The sequence below is a fragment of the Protopterus annectens genome, chromosome 3.part1, assembly GCF_019279795.1.
Source record: "Protopterus annectens isolate FY-2018-M chromosome 3.part1, PAN1.0, whole genome shotgun sequence".
NCBI classification, from domain to species: domain Eukaryota; kingdom Metazoa; phylum Chordata; order Ceratodontiformes; family Protopteridae; genus Protopterus; species Protopterus annectens.
In genome coordinates this window covers 998441146-998459222 of record NC_056732.1, presented here as the reverse complement: position 1 = coordinate 998459222, position 18077 = coordinate 998441146, and the positions used below count along the sequence as shown (strand labels likewise).

General features: G+C 40.7%; 1 protein-coding gene across 1 annotated transcript in view; it reads left to right on the top strand.

The window, feature by feature from the left end:
• CCHR3.PART1H8orf34 (chromosome chr3.part1 C8orf34 homolog) overlaps nt 1-18077 on the top strand; it is a 3081413-nt gene that overhangs the window by 881882 nt on the left and 2181454 nt on the right. The window contains exon 2 of the mRNA XM_044067160.1: nt 14617-14767. Within this exon, the coding sequence (XP_043923095.1) occupies nt 14617-14767 (151 nt within the window). The remainder of the gene's footprint in view (nt 1-14616; nt 14768-18077) is intronic.

Here is an 18077-nt window from a genome sequence, read left to right as displayed (position 1 = left end):
AATGTAAACGTGACCACTTAGCATCACTGGTGGAAGAAGGACTAGACAAAATACAAACATCAGAAATTATGGCTTACCTCATGAACAACTGATTACGATTGTACTGTAAGAAACATTTTTCTTGAATTTACCCTTAACATTTAGTCTGCACAGTCTAGGAATGGGCAGGAGAAGTCTGATCACAGGCAAATGACATCAATGGTTTACCATAAAACAACTTGAGGATGTTGGAAATAGAGACAGAACAAATCTTTTATTTCTTAGGGGTTTTATGGTATACTGAATCTGGAGATATAGGAACTTGCATCTTTGAACAGCAAACTCCCACGCTTCACCTCTAGCTGTCTCACTCACTGCTCACTGAGAGGGTTCATCAGGCTTGGAAAACAACAGGAAAACCAGGGAGGACCATGAGACAGAATATATTTCATCACTTGATCAACATTAATAAGAACATCCTGCAATCTTTTATAATGCATTGCTAACCATTTAAGATGTTTTATAATTCATCTCTTAGAAACTACTAAATGTTTAAATGTTTTATACCATTGCACCTATGTATGCCTGTATGTCACTAATAGTTTTGCTTTTGTAGGATATTACTTTATCAAATGAATATTTGCTTAAATCTGCATGAATGTGTTACTCTGTTTCTTATGTAACATTTCTGACTTCAGAAATCTAAAAGAAAAATGGAAGCCAACCTGTTCCAGTTTGCAAAGAATTCATTGGCAGGTTTTAAATGTCATCAACAGTCATGATCAACCCCTTTCCTCCATTTTCTACATGAGGTTGGGGTGTCATGTCAACTATTACCATCTCTTGATTCAGTGCTACTCTTCTACTTTCTTCAGCAGTCATGCATGACTGTCGCAGGTCTTTTGTCATGCATTCCATTCATTTCATTGCTAGTTGCCATCATTTCCTACTGCCTTCTTCCCGTCTGTCCCAAATCTGCTTCACAACATTGTCTTCTGCTTTCCTCACATGTGCCTGAATCACTGTAAACTGTTCTCTTTGACATTCTCTGCAATTGGAGCTACTCTGGCTTCTTCTCTGATGTCCCACATCGTACATCCTACCATCCATTTTAGGATCCTCATCTCCATCAACCCTAGCTTCCTCTACTGCTCTGCCTTCACTGCCCAGTTTTCTGTATTATACAGTAATACCAGAATCGCTGCTGATGTTCTTCTTGTTTCATTGTTGCAGTCCTAACTTATGGAATTTCCTGCCTTGGAAGCTCTTGGCCGGCCCAACTATCCAAGAATTTCCTCCTCCTCCTCCTCCTCCTGAAGCCAGCAGATGTCTTGACTGACATCAAAATGTCTGGGTATAAAGGGATTTAGCCAGTGCTATAACCCTAGATCTGATTTTTTCCAATCCTCAGATACAACTCAGTTGTTACTAAAGCTTGTGGTAATCAAAAAACTCTCAAGCTTCTCTCATACCCATAATGCACCTACCCTCAGTTACCTAAGATCTTGTTTGCCGTTTTTCACAAAAGACATGGTTGACCATAGCTCTTGAGTGTTTTCAGATAAGTGATATAATTATCTTGTAAATCTTAATATTTTCTAATTTTTCTCACATTCTGTATAGTTCTTTCCCTTACCTTCTCTTGAACTATCGTACAGTTCATGCTCCCTTAAAATACTATTGTTAGTATTTTCCTTTCGTCTCTGCACTTGGTGTAGCTGTTATTGCTTGTAGATTTTCTTCTTCTTTTCTGTCCTGATCAAAACAAAAAAAAATCTGTTCTTAAATTTGCTATTTTATAGTTGCAGTTATGGTGGAAAAAGGCCCTGTGGGATTTAAAAGTGCATTAAGTGTGGGCACAAACTTCCGATGTCTGATGCCCACACATTGTGTGTTTATTGACTTGCGCCTTTGCATCTTCAAAAGGATTGTTCCATCTGCAATGGTTTCAATCCCAGGGGGCAAGTAGAAAGGAAAAATAAACTTATATTAAAAGATTTACTACCTTCAGCTTTTGGAGAGGTAATATCTGGGGCTCAATTCCCCCAAAAGTAGAGAGTTGAAGCCTTTATCTCCGAAACCATTCACATCATCCACCCTAGTTTTGGAGCAGTCCTGGAAAAGATCTAAGCTGGATCCAAACTCATCCTTGGATCCAAAGAAAAAGAAATAATTGATGGACCCGACTACCTTGGATCTGACAAAAAAGTTACCAGATCCAACTGCTTCAGGCCCTGTTTCACTGCACCATGCAATATATTCGCCGTATATTGATCCAGTGTCTTCAAGGGTGTCCTCATCCTTTTTACAGTGTCACCAATCCAAGTCTCTCTCTATCATTTTGACTCATTCTTTCAGAAGTTTGATAGAGGAAGATGTGGAAAGAGTGGTGGAGAAAATCCTCTTGGCGCAGAGTCAAACGGGTGTCTTATTGGCTCCTACCCCTTCGGGTCAAGAGGTCTGTCCTTTGACTACACCCCCACTTCAAGTTCCTCCTCTAATTCCTTCAACTGTTTCAGAGTCCCTGGGTCCAAGTCTTCTGGCTCCATCTGGCTCAGATCCGAAGATAGCAATATCTTCAGAACCAAAGGTTATTCTGTGTGCTCTGGTTCTATTGGATATGGAGGGCTGTCAGAGCTGAACCTTCCCTGTCAGATCCAAGGTGTTTGACTCAACTCTGAAGTTGTTTGAACCATCTCTGTGCCTTGGAGATTCAGCATTGGATAGCTCATCTCTGACTTACACCTTGGGGAGAATACTTTCAGAGCGAGGGAGCACAGCAGTCCAAAAGGTTGTTTTTTTGGAGCTGAGGTCTTCTCTTTCTCCGGAGCAGTCTGCCTTCAAGGTTATGAAGTGGGTGTCACATATTAGATTTAAGCCTTTCAATCAGGTACTATGTGAGGAATTAGACTTACGGATATGGAACATCTCTAGTAGAGCAGGGTCTGAGATTGCCTTGTAGATGAGACACATATCACCTCTGAGCAATCTGTATGATACAGAGTAGTGATAATGATTTGAGCCTGTCCACATAGGACAGATGTTGGAGGTATTTCTGTGGCCTTTCCAGTTCTTCCAGGTGTTTAGAGATGTACATACCAAATGGGGCGTTGTACTGCATTATTGGCCTAGTGAGGGAGAAGTACAGAGAGGTAATAGCGTCCTTTTTTCTGGATGCAATCCCTTTACTTATGAGTTGAACCAAGTAAATGGATTTTCTGACCACAGCCAGCTTAGGGGGTTGCAGTTAATGTGGTAATCAGTAGGGTCAGTGTTTTTGCCAGATGGTATGAGAATACATTTTTTTGCATTTAACTTAAGGCCATGACTTTGGCACCAGTTATTTGTTGCTCTGAGACCCTCATGAAGTAAATTAACATCATTTGGGGAGTCAGTGACAGCACCCAACATACAGTCATCTGCAAACTTGGTCAGCAAATGGGGTGTTTCTTTACCACAACTGGTACTCCCCATACTTTTATTACTCATTACAAATTGGATCTGGTCTTCAGGGGTAGAGCATCATTTGGTTCAACTGTGCTCAGAGTATCATTCCTTAGAGTCCACCAGGGATTATAGGTAGCTGGGGACTCTGTCACATCAGTTGAGGATAGAATGAAAATTGACATCATCAGATAAAGAAGTTATGTACTTTCCATAATATTCCATCTGTGTTGTCCATTTTCATTCTTCCTCAACTTCCTGCCCACCAACTTCCATCCTTTCTATTTACAAATTCTGGAAGAATGAGCTCTTAGAGGGACATCATTGCCCTTATATTGAGCTCCAGATATAATTTCTTTCTGTATGGAGTGCATGCAGTTTTACATGTCCTATTTTTATGCATGCTAAATATTTCCTTTCTGCCAAAAATCAGGAAAAACATCTGAGGTAACTTAGGGTTGGTGATTTATGTGTAAAGGAGAAGTTCAAGAGTTTTTTGTTTGCAATGAGCTTTAGTAACAGCTGAGTCAGATCCAAGGACTGGATCTGGACCCATCAGTTGAGGAAGAATTAAAATGGACAACACAGATGGAACATTATGGTAAGTATATAACTTCTTTTTCTTTCTTGCCTTCAAAGTCCAAAACAGAGTGCTATTCAGTGCATCACTTGGTTTGCATCAAAGAAATAAGACATCTAAAGCTAAGTACCCCATTGGGGAGCTTTTCATATATTTCTTGACTAATGGTCAGAGAAAGTTAAGAACTGTCCCCACTGGGGCAAGCATATACCACACCAGGACTTTCAGTCCTTTTGTGTAAGTTGTTTAGGGGTAGAACTCAACACACCTGTTGGTTCTGTGCTCGCTTTAACAATAGGACAATTAAGTATAAGGCTGAGATTTTACCTAAGCACTTTAGTGTGTTGATAGAGCCTTCCTGTACAGTGTCATCCACCAGTTGAAATGAGGTTGCTCTTCCTAGGCATAAGAAGGAATGCATCCAAAACATAGGGTATCAAGCAACATATATTCGCTGTCCTCCAGTCCACCTAGGTTTGTTTTTGTTCAAGAAGGTGAGACACTTTTGCTGTCCCCTCTGATGACTGAAGTTGCTATACAGTCCTCTAGGAAGGGCTCTTTGGAGTCTTATACCCCACTGAGTCTCTCTACTTACACACAAGCCAAATGACTTAGCTCGTTTGTTGGGTCTGGAGCCCCTTCTCAGGTTCCAGCTTCTGACGACCACTCTCAAACTGTCAAAGGGGTGTCTGGAGTCTCTCATCATTAGGAGAGCACTTTGGATGACTGTTCCCAGGATTCGGCTCTCCGTCCACATTCTGCACCTTGCATGGATATCTCCCTTAGGTCCAAGCCTAAGGCCTCATATAAAAAGGCTGCATTCATATGGCCCTAACTGAGACCTACTGGCTACCACTCCCAAATTCAGGCCTATCAACAGGACCTGGTTAGGTTAGCTGAGGATTTGATAACTATTGTCAGATATGCCTTTCTCTCCCAGGTTCGGCCCTTGAATCTTTTCCTGGTAAAAGAAAAGGGGTATCTCCCCCAGTACTCTTCTGATTCCTATGACTCTGAGGATAACAATGATGAATCCATCTTCATGGAAGGTTTATCTATTGTTATTTATGGGGATTCAGATTCTGATAAATATCTTGCCTCAGCTCCCCCCAAGGACATTTCTTTTGGGAAGACCCTGCACATTCTGAGGGAACACCTCAAATGGGAAGCTCAGGATTACCCACAATCCAAGAAGAGGGTTAGGAAATTCCTAAAACTTCTTGACCATAATCTTCTTGCCATTCCTCCAGTCTTAGTGGTAGTGGACAATGTTTTGCTGGATTCTTCCTTGCAGCCAGATTCCATCCCCCTGCTCCTCAGAAACCAGATAGATTCTACAGAGTTCTGGATTCCCACAGGCACCTTTTCAAGAACCCTGTTGCAGACCCTGAAGTGGTGACTCAGAGTTCTAAGGGAGCAAAGGGTAGCATTTCTAAAAAAAACTGCCAACTGACCAAGAAAGCAGAACCATGCATAGCTTTGGAAAGAAAGTCTACACCTCTGCTACACTTGTCATAAGGGGTTTTAACTGCCAGTTTCATATGGTGCAGTATCAGGAGATCATTTTAGACTAGATGAAACAAAAATTGGTGGGGAGTGAAAATAAGGCCCTCTCCAAGGAACTGCTAGACTTATGCAATTTCTGCTCTCAAGCTAAGCACTCCTTGCACTGTGGTTATGATGCTCTTGAAGCTTCCAGTAGGGCAGCAACTACAAGATCCATTATTAGAAGACATGCCTGGCTCTGGGAGCAGTCCATTCCTGAACATGTGAAATCCAGTCTTTTGGACACCCCTTTGGACAAAGATTTACTTTTTGGCCCCAAGACTGAAGCAGTACTTACAAAGATGAAGGATAAGGCCAAATCTATGCAATCTGTCATTACCAGGGATCAATGGGTACTGAAAATCATAAAAATAAGTTATATATTTTGTTCAAACAACCTCTAACTCAATCAGGTTTCCCAGGTATTCCACCAGTACCAAGCACATTACAAGGAAAGGGATTTTACTCAAAGTTCTTCCTTGTCAGAAGAAAAGAGGGTACATGGAGGCCTATTCTAGACTTGTCAAGGCTCAACAGATTCTTGCAGGTACCAACATTCAAAATGCTAACCCTTCAAAAATTCCTGCCCATGATTTCCCCCCAATGCCTACATGGTAACCCTAGATCTAAAGCATGCATACCTCTACATTCCTATAGGAAAAACTCACATGAGGTTCTTACACTTCAGAGCAAGTGTGAAGCATTATCAGTTTTGTACTCTGTCTTTTGGCTTGTCTACTGCACCCAGGGTACTCACAAAATGCCTAGCCCCAGTAATCATCTTCTGCAGGTTAAAGGATATTCAGATTTATCCCTACTGAGACAATTGCCTCATTCAAGCAACAAATCTAGAAAAACTCAAAGTGGATCTTTTTTACACCCAAAAGATCCTGGCTGCACTGGGGTTCACCATCAATATCCAAAAGACTCAGACCATCCCCACAAACAGGATTGTTATTCTGGGGGCTTTGCTAGATTCCTCTCTTCAGAAAACCTTCTTCCTTTGGACAAGATTACATTTCCACTTTCCAACTCTGTACTATTAAAAGATCCTTCTCAGAAACTACCTCACTGCAAGAGAGTTCCTCAGACCCTTGGGTTACTTGGCCTCTTGCATCCTCATGATCCCCTTGCCAGATTCCACATGAAGAAACTGCAGTAGTATCTCAGAAATGTGTGGTGCCAGCATTCTGAATCCCTCAATGTCATGGTGAAGCTTCTCCATTGTCTCATGAAAGAGTTTGCCTGCTGGACCTTAGCCTGCTCACTCAATCTGGGCATTCCTTTCAGGATTATTTCTTGGACATAATTTGGGGTGCTCAGTACAACAACTTATAAATTCAGGGCAGATGGGACTCCCAGTTCAAAAACAAACACATCGACCAAAAAGAACTATTGACATTTTAAAAAAGTTCTGATTGCTTTCAAAGAGCAATGAAAACCAGACATACTCCTAGTAAAGGCAGGCAATACCATGGTTATGTGGTACATGAACAAGCATGAGGGACTCACTCTTACCTTCTTTGTCGCCTAGCCATGGATCTTTGGGAAATTGCAAACTCCGTAGGTCTGCACCTCATGGCTCTGTACCTACCAGGAGAAACAAGTAAACTGGTGGATTACCTAAGCAGGAGCCTGTCAGACCCTCACAAGTGGCAACTGCATCAGGAAGTTTTTTCTCAGCATACCTAGAGAAAGGGATGTGCCTGAGACAGATCTTTTTGCCAATAAAGAAAACTCTCATTTGGAAAACTTTGGCTCAAGAACCAAAACAAAGTCAGCCTGGAAGACAGGTGGCTATTCCTTCCCTTGGGCAGGCCTATTCCTGTACAGCTTCCCTCCAGTACTCCCCAGGGTACTGCTGAAGATAAGAGAAGAAGGGCCAAAGGTAATTCTATAGTCCCAAATTGGCCAAAACAGCACTGTTATCCCCTGTTGCTCAGTCTCAGCAAGAAGGAACCATGGTTGCTGCCCCACTGAGTGGACCTATTAACACAGACAAAGGACATCATCATACACCCCAACTTGAACACTTTGAAATTGAGAGCTTGGATGATATTTTGATCCCCTAGAGGGGGACATTCCTCAGAAAATGGGTCCTGGACATTCTAAAAGAAGCCAGAAAGCCTAAGACAAGAAAATCTTACTCCACCAAATGGAAGAAATTTACTATATGGTGCAGACTAAAGGGACAGATCCCTCTACAAGCACAAATGCCTCTGACACTTTCATACTTATCACGACTTTTTGACAAATGTCTTTCTTACTTCTCTATTAAAATTCACACTTCAGCTTATCTGCCTACTCAACCCCCTCTCTTTTCCCATCCTGTTACTAAACAGTTCCTGAGAGGGGTTAATCATATTAGATCTCCACAAAAACCTCCAGTTCCCCCTTGGGATATCAGTTTAATTCTGGAAAAGTTCACCATCCCACTTTTCAAGCCAGCTGCCTCCGCAGACATCAAATTCCTGACCTGGAAGACAGCTTTTTTGCTATCCATTACTTTAGCTAGATGGGTATCAGAGCTTCAGGTGCTTATATGTGTGGAACCATTCATCAGCTTCCACCCTGACAGAGACTCTTAGGAGCAACCCCTCCTTTATGCCTAAAATGGTTACAGAGATCTCTTTAAACCTGACCATCCACCTTCCTACTTTTATTGCTAATCCTCAAAACAAGGAAGAAAGAATTCTCCACACATTGGATGTGCATAGGCAACTGCTTACTACTTGGACAGAAAAAAAATGTCAGGAAGTCTGACCAGCTTTTTGTGGCTGTTGACTGTAGCTCTGAGGGTGGACCAGTTTCTAAGCAAACAATCTCCAAATGGATCTCCCAGTATAATTTCTTTTGCTACAGCCACTATTGCAAAAAGTAACCAGACTCTGTGATGTCACACTCCACCAGGGCTACTTCTACATCTACAACCTTTCTTAAATGGGTGACCACTAAGGACATTTTTGGAAGCCACTAACTGGTCCTCTGGGAATATCTTCATAAAACATTATCACCTTCCAACCTTCTCCAAGTCCAGATTGGGATCTGCCACAGCAATCTTAGAGGGCATCCTTTCCTGTCCATAAAACTTTCCATCCATCCTTTTATCAGCTTTGGGAGTCATCCCATCAGTTAGGACTGCAGCAGTGAAATATGAGGAATATAGTATAGTTCTGTACACTTACCAGGCAGGTAGATGCTTGAGTGTATTCACTGTTGCAGTATTCTTTCCCCTACCTCCTTTCCCTCTTGTCCCATGAAGTTGGGGTGGGCATTTTGCACTCTAGATCCAGGTTGCTCCACCCTTCTCTGTTCAGATTAGATTTGGGCTTATATTCTGAGGTTTCCTGGACTAAGGCCTTTGACTTTACGTATCAGCTAGGGGCTCCTTACTGTTGGCGGTAAGAAAGTACTAAGGTTATGGTGTCATCTGACTTTCTTTATATCCAGATATCTTGATGTCAGCCAGATCATCTGCTGACTTCAGGAGGATAAGGAAATTCTCCTGTAGTCAGGCTAGCCAAGGGCTTCCATGCTAGGAAATTCCATCAGTTAGGACTGCAACAGTGAATACTCTTGAATATCTACATTTTTGGTAAGTATACACAACTATACTTTTTGTACACCTTACTTTTCAGCTTCATTGACATTCTTCTGTCATACACTACCCCTGGTACCCTGTGCCATTTGGATATAACCCCTCTGATTATAGCTCTCACCTCCTTATTCAGACTTCCTTTCCTTTCAGCTCACCCACTTCTCTCAGGTACTCAAATCTATTAACCCGTTCCAATATTTCCCTTCTATCTCACTTCTCTGCTTCTTCTGAGTCCCCCCAATCTTATCTGTATTGAGTTTCATCCTGTGTGCCTTCGGTTTTGCATTCTGTTCCCTTATCCTTTGCTGAATTTCTTGTTCAGAGTCTGCCTGTAATGCTGCATCCTCTGCATACAGCAAGTTTGTTGCTCTGTCCCCTCCTAACTGTTTACTAATTTAGTCCATTACCAGTATGAAAAGCAGTGATGCTCCTTGATGAACCCTGATGCACACCCACTCACACTGGGAATCCCTTTGTGAATTTGAATCCCATGTGTCATGTGGTCTTTGTATGTAGCCTGCACTAATTCTACCAATGTTTCCTGGATTTTGAACTATTGCATAACTGCCCAAATTAGCTTTCTTGATCTTTTTTCAAATGCTTTCTCCTAATCTAGGAATGTCCACTTGGAGTCTTTTCTCATCTCTAGATTTTTTCAAGTATCTGTCTCACTGCAGACATTGGGTCAGTTGTGCTACATCCTGTTCTGAATCTAAACAGCCCATCTTACTTTCTGCTTCCTACATATTTGTTTATTAATCACCCTCTCCAGAATTTTCATAGAATATGACAGGAGTTTCTTCTTCTTCTTTCGGCTTTTCCCGGTTAGGGGTCGCCACAGCGGATCACCTGTCCACCCATGATTGGCAGTGAAGTTTTACGGTGTCGAGTTGCCAGCCCGGCGCCCAACCTTCCATGTAAGGCACACACATGCACGCACTCACACCTAGGGCCAATTTAGAGTATCCAATCCACCTACAGCATGTCTTTGGGATGTGGGAGGAAACCGGAGCACCTGTAGGAGACCCACGCGCCCACAGGGAGGACATGCAGACTCTGCACAGAAGTCACCCCAGCCGAGGATCGAACCGGGGAACCTCTTGCTGTGAGGCAGCAGCACTAACCACTGCCCCACCGCAGCCACCCTACAGTATGACAGGAGTTTGATACCTTTATACCGTTCACAGTTGTGAATGTTCCCTTTGTTCTTGTACACTGGCACTAGTATACATATTCTTCAGTCATCTTGGATATTTCTTTCTCTCCATACTGCTATGAATTCCCTCAGGAGCCATTTCTTCTCCAACACACACAAAATCTCAATCATACTAGCTGTGACCTCATCTAACCCTGCTGCTTTCATGACTTTATTTTCCTTAGTACTGTTTTTACTTTTTCTAGGGTAGGTTCTACTTCCTCTTTCATTGTAAACTGTGCTTGGGACAGTCACAGTACATCATCTGTGGGGGTTGTGATTATGTGAGGCATTGCCAGCTATGCCAGGAGAAGTAAGGCAGTGGATGTGTAACATATGTCACCATAGCTGGCTGGAGTTTTGTAAAGAATTTCATGTCATTTTTATATCAAGCTACTTTGTGCAGGTACTTGTGTTGAAAATGTATTTGCAAAGGTGCTTGTGTTGAAAAATGTGCCAACAGTAGGTCCTGCTGGTCAGAAAAGAAATACACCTGCTTGTCAGACTGTTTTGTAACTGTTGAAATTAATATATTGTAACAGAGGATGCTGGAAGAGAAGAGGTTAATATCAGTCTAGCTAACTTTGAAAAAAAAATAGTCTGAAATTGTATTACCTGGTTTAGGCCATAAAGATTGTATATTACAGTTCTGATTGCAACCAGAGACAAAATGTCTGTAAAAACTAGGACTAGGAATCCTACTTTATTGTCCTTTAGGGTGAATTAATTGCTATCCTGGAAAGCTAGAAGTTTTTGAGATGGTTTTATAGCTTCCAGATGCTATAACATATTTTAGCAAAGCTCTATGTGTGTGTATTATAATGCATATGTGCTAGATTCTGGTTCAGTTTCAAGAAAAGGGTGTAGTGTGGGAAGCAGAACTCAAATGAACAGATGCATATGATGTCATTCAGTAATTCATCACTGAAATGATGTTTTAATACTTGATGAGACAAAAGTCTCAGGGAAGTCTGCTTTTGAAACCTGACAAAGAAGAATCATTCACCCACTTCATCTTGCCTTGCTTTAGTAAGTAACCAGAGAATAGTAATTCTTTAGATCAGTCAGAAAAATATAGTGAGATTAGTTAAGCACTGTCTTCTTTATTTGTATGAATCTATCTGTCTATGTTATTTTTTAATATTTCCTGTGATTGAAACTCTGGTGTTTATTGTAAATAGATATTTAGTATTTTCATGTTCTTTTATTATTTATTATTAAATTTATTTAAACTTTTCATTGTGTTTGTTCTTTTAGAGAATATTTTAGCCTCTGAGAGCACATATTCATTTGGTGACACTGTGGCCACTCCTGAAAGCCATACTGTATTGGTCAAACTCTACCATTTGTATAGTATTAATTGTACTCAGTATAATTGGGGACCCTTGTAAGAGCCTTAGACTAGCTGGTTTGGAGTGTTCTCGTGGCAGAGGGGGTATAGCTGGTGAATCTGTGCCAGCCTTTCTCAGGTGTGTGTGTGTGTGTGTGTGTGTGTGTGTGTGTGTGTGTGTGTGTGTGTGTGTGTGTGTGTGTGTGGGAAAATCAAATCAAAGAGTGTGTGTGTCAGCTACTTGGAGCAGGGGCACAGAGCACTAGTTTCACAGAGAAGGTGGTTGAGGACTTGGCTTGGAACACTCAGCTGAAATCGCAACTCTACAGCTGAGGTCAGTGTGTAGTCCTATTTGGGACCTGGTGAGAGAGAGGGAAACCCATCCCCAGGACAGGAGTGTGTTACCTGTGTGCTTTTAAGAGAAATTGTGCTTTGTGCAGAGAGCTGCATGTGGAAATACTGTGTGTATCTATTTTTGTTACAAGTGAACATCCATCACTGGTGTCTGTGGTGAGAATTGAGAATGATTGATTACTGGCCCAGAGGAGGGACATCACAGTGGTTTTCTGCATTCAGAAGCTGTTGCAAGTACTCCTTCAGTCTGCTTCTGATGTCCTTTGGAGTGGAGAGCAGGGCATTGCTGACATCTGTTTTTGGATAGCAAGTAGTTATAGTTTCTTTCTGTCATCTACTAAGACATTTTCCAGAAACTGAAGTTCCTCTTGCCTTTTTCTGTGCTATCACAACTACTCTCTTAGCTTGTTTGTTAGCCAGCCAATATTCCTTCCTAGCCTGGACTGTCTTTTCTGTATCTCACTTTTTCCTGTAATCCTTCTTCCGTTTGATGACTTCATAGATTTCTGCATTCCATCGCCAGCTTTCCTTATGTACCTTATTTCTGTACCTGAATTGGCCACATATCTCTTTCTGTAGTCCTCACACATGCTGTTTTGGGGTGCTGCTGCCATTCTTCTTCATTCACCTTTTTCCTCTTCTTCCTGAGACGCTACAGCCCTGAGTATTTCTTTGAACTCTTGTGTTTTCTTTGCAATCAATTTCCAGGTCTTCATCCTAGTCTATGGTGACTTTAGAGCCTTCTTTGACTTCTGTTTGCAGCCAGTTATTCTGGTGGTTTATGCTGAGCGCCAACTGTTTTACTGACGACAACTTTGCAGTCAGTAATGCTATCTATTTTGCCCTTTCCTTACTAGGAAGAAGTTTACCTAATTTCCATGTTGTCCATACTTGTTTATGGTCTTGTGACTGCCTCTGTCTTGCCAAACCATGTGTTGGCCACCTTCAAGCCATTTGTGAGACAGAAATCTAGAATGGGATGCCCTTTATTTCTATTGCCCCATCCATGGGGACCAAGGTAGTTCTCATATCCTATTCTGCCTGTCCCAGTATGTGCATTCATGTCCAGATTATCAACACCAACTCATGTTGTACCGCTTACTTAGTAGATCCTGCAGCTGTTGCCTGGATGCAGTCTTTTCCTTGCTATCATAATCCTGCTGTGGGGCATAGGCAGAGATTATGAGTATTGCCCCCTTGAATGGAGTCCTATTGCCATTAATATGTCCTTAGTTCTGATGACATCCCTCACTGTCTTCTGAAGCCTCCCTCATCACGATTCCCACATCATTTTAGTCTGTCCTAGTCCTGAGTACCAAACTCTGCATCCTGAGCCAAGTAGCTTTTCTGGACTTCCCTTTCATCTTGTCTTTTGAATACAGAGGATGCTCCTTCTTACCACCATGTCAGTAAACCTACAGTGAGCATAGGTATTTTTGAGTTCATGTTTGGCAGGATGATTGGTTTCACTTCCAGCTTTCACTCAACAGAGCCATCGCAGGTAACCCAAGCTGGGATGCTGGGCTTTATGGTGGGCACACACTGGCCATTAGAGACACACAGACTCTTCCCAATATTTGCATGGGTCCCTGGCATTGCTTGGACTAGGCCAGGTCCTCAACCCAGTTATCACTGCAAATACCCATGCCCATTAGTCAACACTAACAAATCTCCTAGTGCCAATTTGTACATGTTTTTTTTTTAAATTGATGTCAAACTGTTATATTTCTTTACCTGCACTTTAAAATGCAAATAGATGGGTTATGTATGCATGTGTTAGCTATAGCCTAAAACACTTAAACAGTTATAATTGAACCAGTCAGTCAATCAATTAAAAATAAATAAACATCTTTCATTCACTGAGATAAGCATTGAAGTCAACTGTATTTTTCCTAGCTTGACGTCTGGTACTGCATGTCTTAAGAGGTCCAATGCAGGTAAGTGAATTGAATATGGAGCTATTTTCTGGCAGTTTGAAATTAGAGCTAAAGCAATATAATCACATGTTGACCATTAAAAACTACTGATATTCTGCTTGCTAGGTTGGAATTTGTTTTGTTCCATTCTTTGTCTCAGCTTCTTGCAGTGAAGGAAATGGTGTATAAAGTGAAGAGTACATGTGATAACAGCTCAGGCAACAAGTGTAACATACTTGCTTTTAGATGTTATGTCCTGTTTTTGTGGGAAAGTGATGCAGAAGTTCATGATAAATAAAGCTTTAAAGTGTGCAGAGAAAAGACAAAAAAAAAAAATAAAAGCTGGCGTTGTATTAAAGAGAGATTGTGCCACCCTAATACGTTGTACCCAGAGCAGTTGCCCCTCTCGCCCTAAGTACACTACTGGGATATATATAACAGACTGTGATAAATTCTTAGACACATCTTTGCAACTTCTGAGTCTGGGAGTTAATAAAATCCTTGTTTTATTTGTTTTTAATTTAGTGATTCATCTGCCTGTAAACAGGCTTGAACAGGAAAAGGGTGAATCACTTATGTGCCTGCTGCATCAGAGTTACATGCTATTGTTGTATATGCTTCTTGTCTTTTTCATTTATTGACATGATAGCCTAACAAATACCATCTTATTTTAAGGAACTGATGACTAAGCTGATAACTGAGACACCTGAACAGCCGATACCATTTCTCATTGATCACCTGCAGTCAAAGCAAGGCAGTCCTAGTAAGCTTCAGGGAGGTCTGTCAGGGTCCGCTGCACTCTGGGCAGAGACTGGAACGACAACAGGTAAGGTCTTCTTTCTGCACCAAGATTTCCAGTCAGTCTTTCAAAAGCTATGTTTTACATGACTCATCAACAAAAATCATGCAGTCCAGAAATAGGTAGTATGCCTCAAAAATACATGTAAGTACAAAGTATTAAGATACTAAACTAGAAATACAGCTTCTGTTTTAACATAGATATTTCATGAATATGTTTACAGAAAGTAATATTTTGTATTTTTGGACATGTCATCAATTTAGTACATCTATGCAAATATTGTCATAGCCAGGCATATGCTATGTATGCTGCAGTGAACAATTTTTTGCAGTGAGATATACCAGAATTTCAACTAAAAAATGTCACATTTATAATGGTTTGTGACACCGTATTTTAAGTTGTCTTTTATCGGAATACCTGATTGGCTGTCCCTTAAGCTGTGCTTTCTGCATTCTGGAAGATGGCATATAATTCTAAAATACTGGCTATACTCCTGTATATACAAATGAGTAAGGAAACTGCACAGTAAGGCAGGAAGGCAAGTGTTAGCTAATACCAATGTCTTGTTACTGATTTTACAATTGAAGATTTATATTATGAAAAAAGATAAAACTGATTTGTAGTGGAGAGAAAACTTTGAAAAAGTATAATAATGTAGCAGTGGAGGTGCAGAAAGTAAAGGCAAAGACACTAAGGAGAAAAATAGTCTCCCGAGGACTTTTATTTTAGTGAGATAACTATAATGGAATAATGAATACATATTGCATTTGTGTAATTTACAATGGATAATTTAACATATATGCATATGAGATGAATGATGCATGAACATAATTTCTCTCTTGCTATATATATATATATATATATATATATATATATATATATACACACACACACACACACACACACACACACACACACACACTTTATCAATATGTCTAGAAATGTCTGTATTTAAGTAGAAGCAAGTGCATATTTTAGAAAGTAATTACCTTTCCATGCACCATTTCAACTGTTTTCCAGAAACCTGTGTTTTAATAACTGAAGGAAAGTCTAGAAAAATATTTATTTGTGTATTACCACTTTTTTTAATGCCTTCAGGATTGTTCCATTGGACTCACTGAGATTTATCAAACTAAGATATTCCTGTAGCAAGACCCTTTGCAGCTAGCCTATACTAAACAACTAACCTGAGATCCTTAATGACTAATGTGTCAAAGTTTCAGATTGAGAGGATATTGTGGAATAATACCATTTCTTAAGGCTTACCCATCTATTCCTAAACCTAAGGAGATCATTGGACAACAAATTACCTTCCTTTTGGAAGCCTGGTCCTTTATAACATAATATAGCAGGCTTAAGACATATATGGGGTTAAATGTGACTGGAATAATGTTATTTTATAGCTTTATTGTTAGAAGTATGCAACCAACCCTCCCCCAAATGGGGTATGGAAATATAATGTGGTGAACTTTTCAGAATGGGTTATATTGTTTGTATTACACAAGAAGATGTGACTGATGTTCAGAATTGTTTAGCATGCCTGTGTTAGACTGCACTCTACTAAACAGCAAACATATTTTTTACATGGCTAGAATCTGGTGTACTTGTAAGGATATTAATGGGGTTGTGTGAAGGGATGTTTCTGTTCAAACCTTTTACTGGTTTGATATATTGTATCACTAGTATTGCTGTTAACTTTTTGTTATTACTGATTATCTTTATTATTTTCTTGATGATTCCTTAAGACTCTATTCATAGGATCATACGATCATAGGAGGTTACAAGGTTAATGTCCCTAGAGCCTTTTTAAGCCTAGCCATTCATGTCCCAGTTCTTCTAATTATCAATACCCACTAGCTAGAATGGCTTTAGTATATGCCTGTCTTAAGGAATCTACAAACTGCCCTTTCTACAGGGCCCACAGGTGACAAGCCAGGAGTGAATTTGCACTTTCCTATCCATTGGTCCAAACTGCTTTTGAATAGACTTAGGGAAGAGCTCTGGTTCACATGAATGGGGAGCCTGTTCCAGAGAAGGGATAATCTCTGAGACGCATATCTGTCCCTCTAACATATTTTGTTTATGTCACAAATGATATTTATATCCTAGTGTTGTTTGTTTTGCTAATGTTTAGCAAATCCATCAGGGCTGGCTTGAAGAATGCCTTCTAGGTTAGGCATAGATTACCCCTCAGTCATCTGTAGGAGACCTAGTACAGGGACAGTACTTTGCGGCTGTCTGCATAGGTCATATTATTTACATTCTGTATTCTTTTAGTGAGTAACCTCTGTGGCCGATCAAGCTGTTGCAAATGCCTGGTCAGGTACATGCTGAAGGGGTGCACTGTACTCAATTATTGGTCTAATGAGGGATGAGTATAGTGGAACTCTGATCTCCTTATATCTGCATGCCATGCCCCTACTTATAAGTTGCATCACATAGAAGGAGTTTCTCACTACCATGGACAACAGTGATAAATGTTCAGATTACTGTCAACCTGAGTTTCCAAGTCCCTTACCACTGGCTCTACTGTTAGGGGAGTGTGTTCAATGCTGTAGTTTCTAAAGGATATAGTTAGGCATTATTTTGAGTTGATTTTTCTGCCATGGTTCTGGCACCATTTATTTGTCTGTGTCAGACCCATTTGGAGGATATCTGCATCTTTGGCCAATTCAGTGATTGCACGCAACTTGCAGGTGTCAGCAAATTTGGGTAGCCAAAGGTCCTCTACATTTGCAAGTATATTCCAAACAAAAGAGGTCCCATTGCCAAGCCCTGTGAGACACCATTAATAACAAGACTCTTAGTGGAGGTGGATTCCCTCATCTTAATTTCATGTGTCCTATCTGTGAGCCCTTTGGCTATCCATTGGATGATGTAGGGATTTATTGCTAAATCGATTAGCTTGTCTATAACACCCAAGCGAGGTATTGTGTCAAATGCCTTTGCCAGGTCAAGGTAAGCAGTATGTACCATTTTGCCCTTGTCCATGACTCTAGTGACTTTCTTGAAGAAGTCCACCAAGTTTAGTAGGCATGACCTGCCCTTGATGAAATTGATCTGGGTTTGAAGATTTCTGATACATTTGTACATCAGGTTCCCAATAATTCTTTCCATGACTTTATATCTATGACTAGTCAAACTTATGAATGTATAGTTCCCTAGATCTGTTGATGGCCCACCTTTGTGTAGAGGGATGACCATTGTAGTCCCCCACTCCCTAGAGATGAAGACTGTCTGGAGGCTTTAGTTGAGTAGAGATTCTAGTGGTCCTGACAGGTCATGTTTAAAGATATTTAGGAGACATCCTGGGTGATAATCAGAACCAATTAATGTA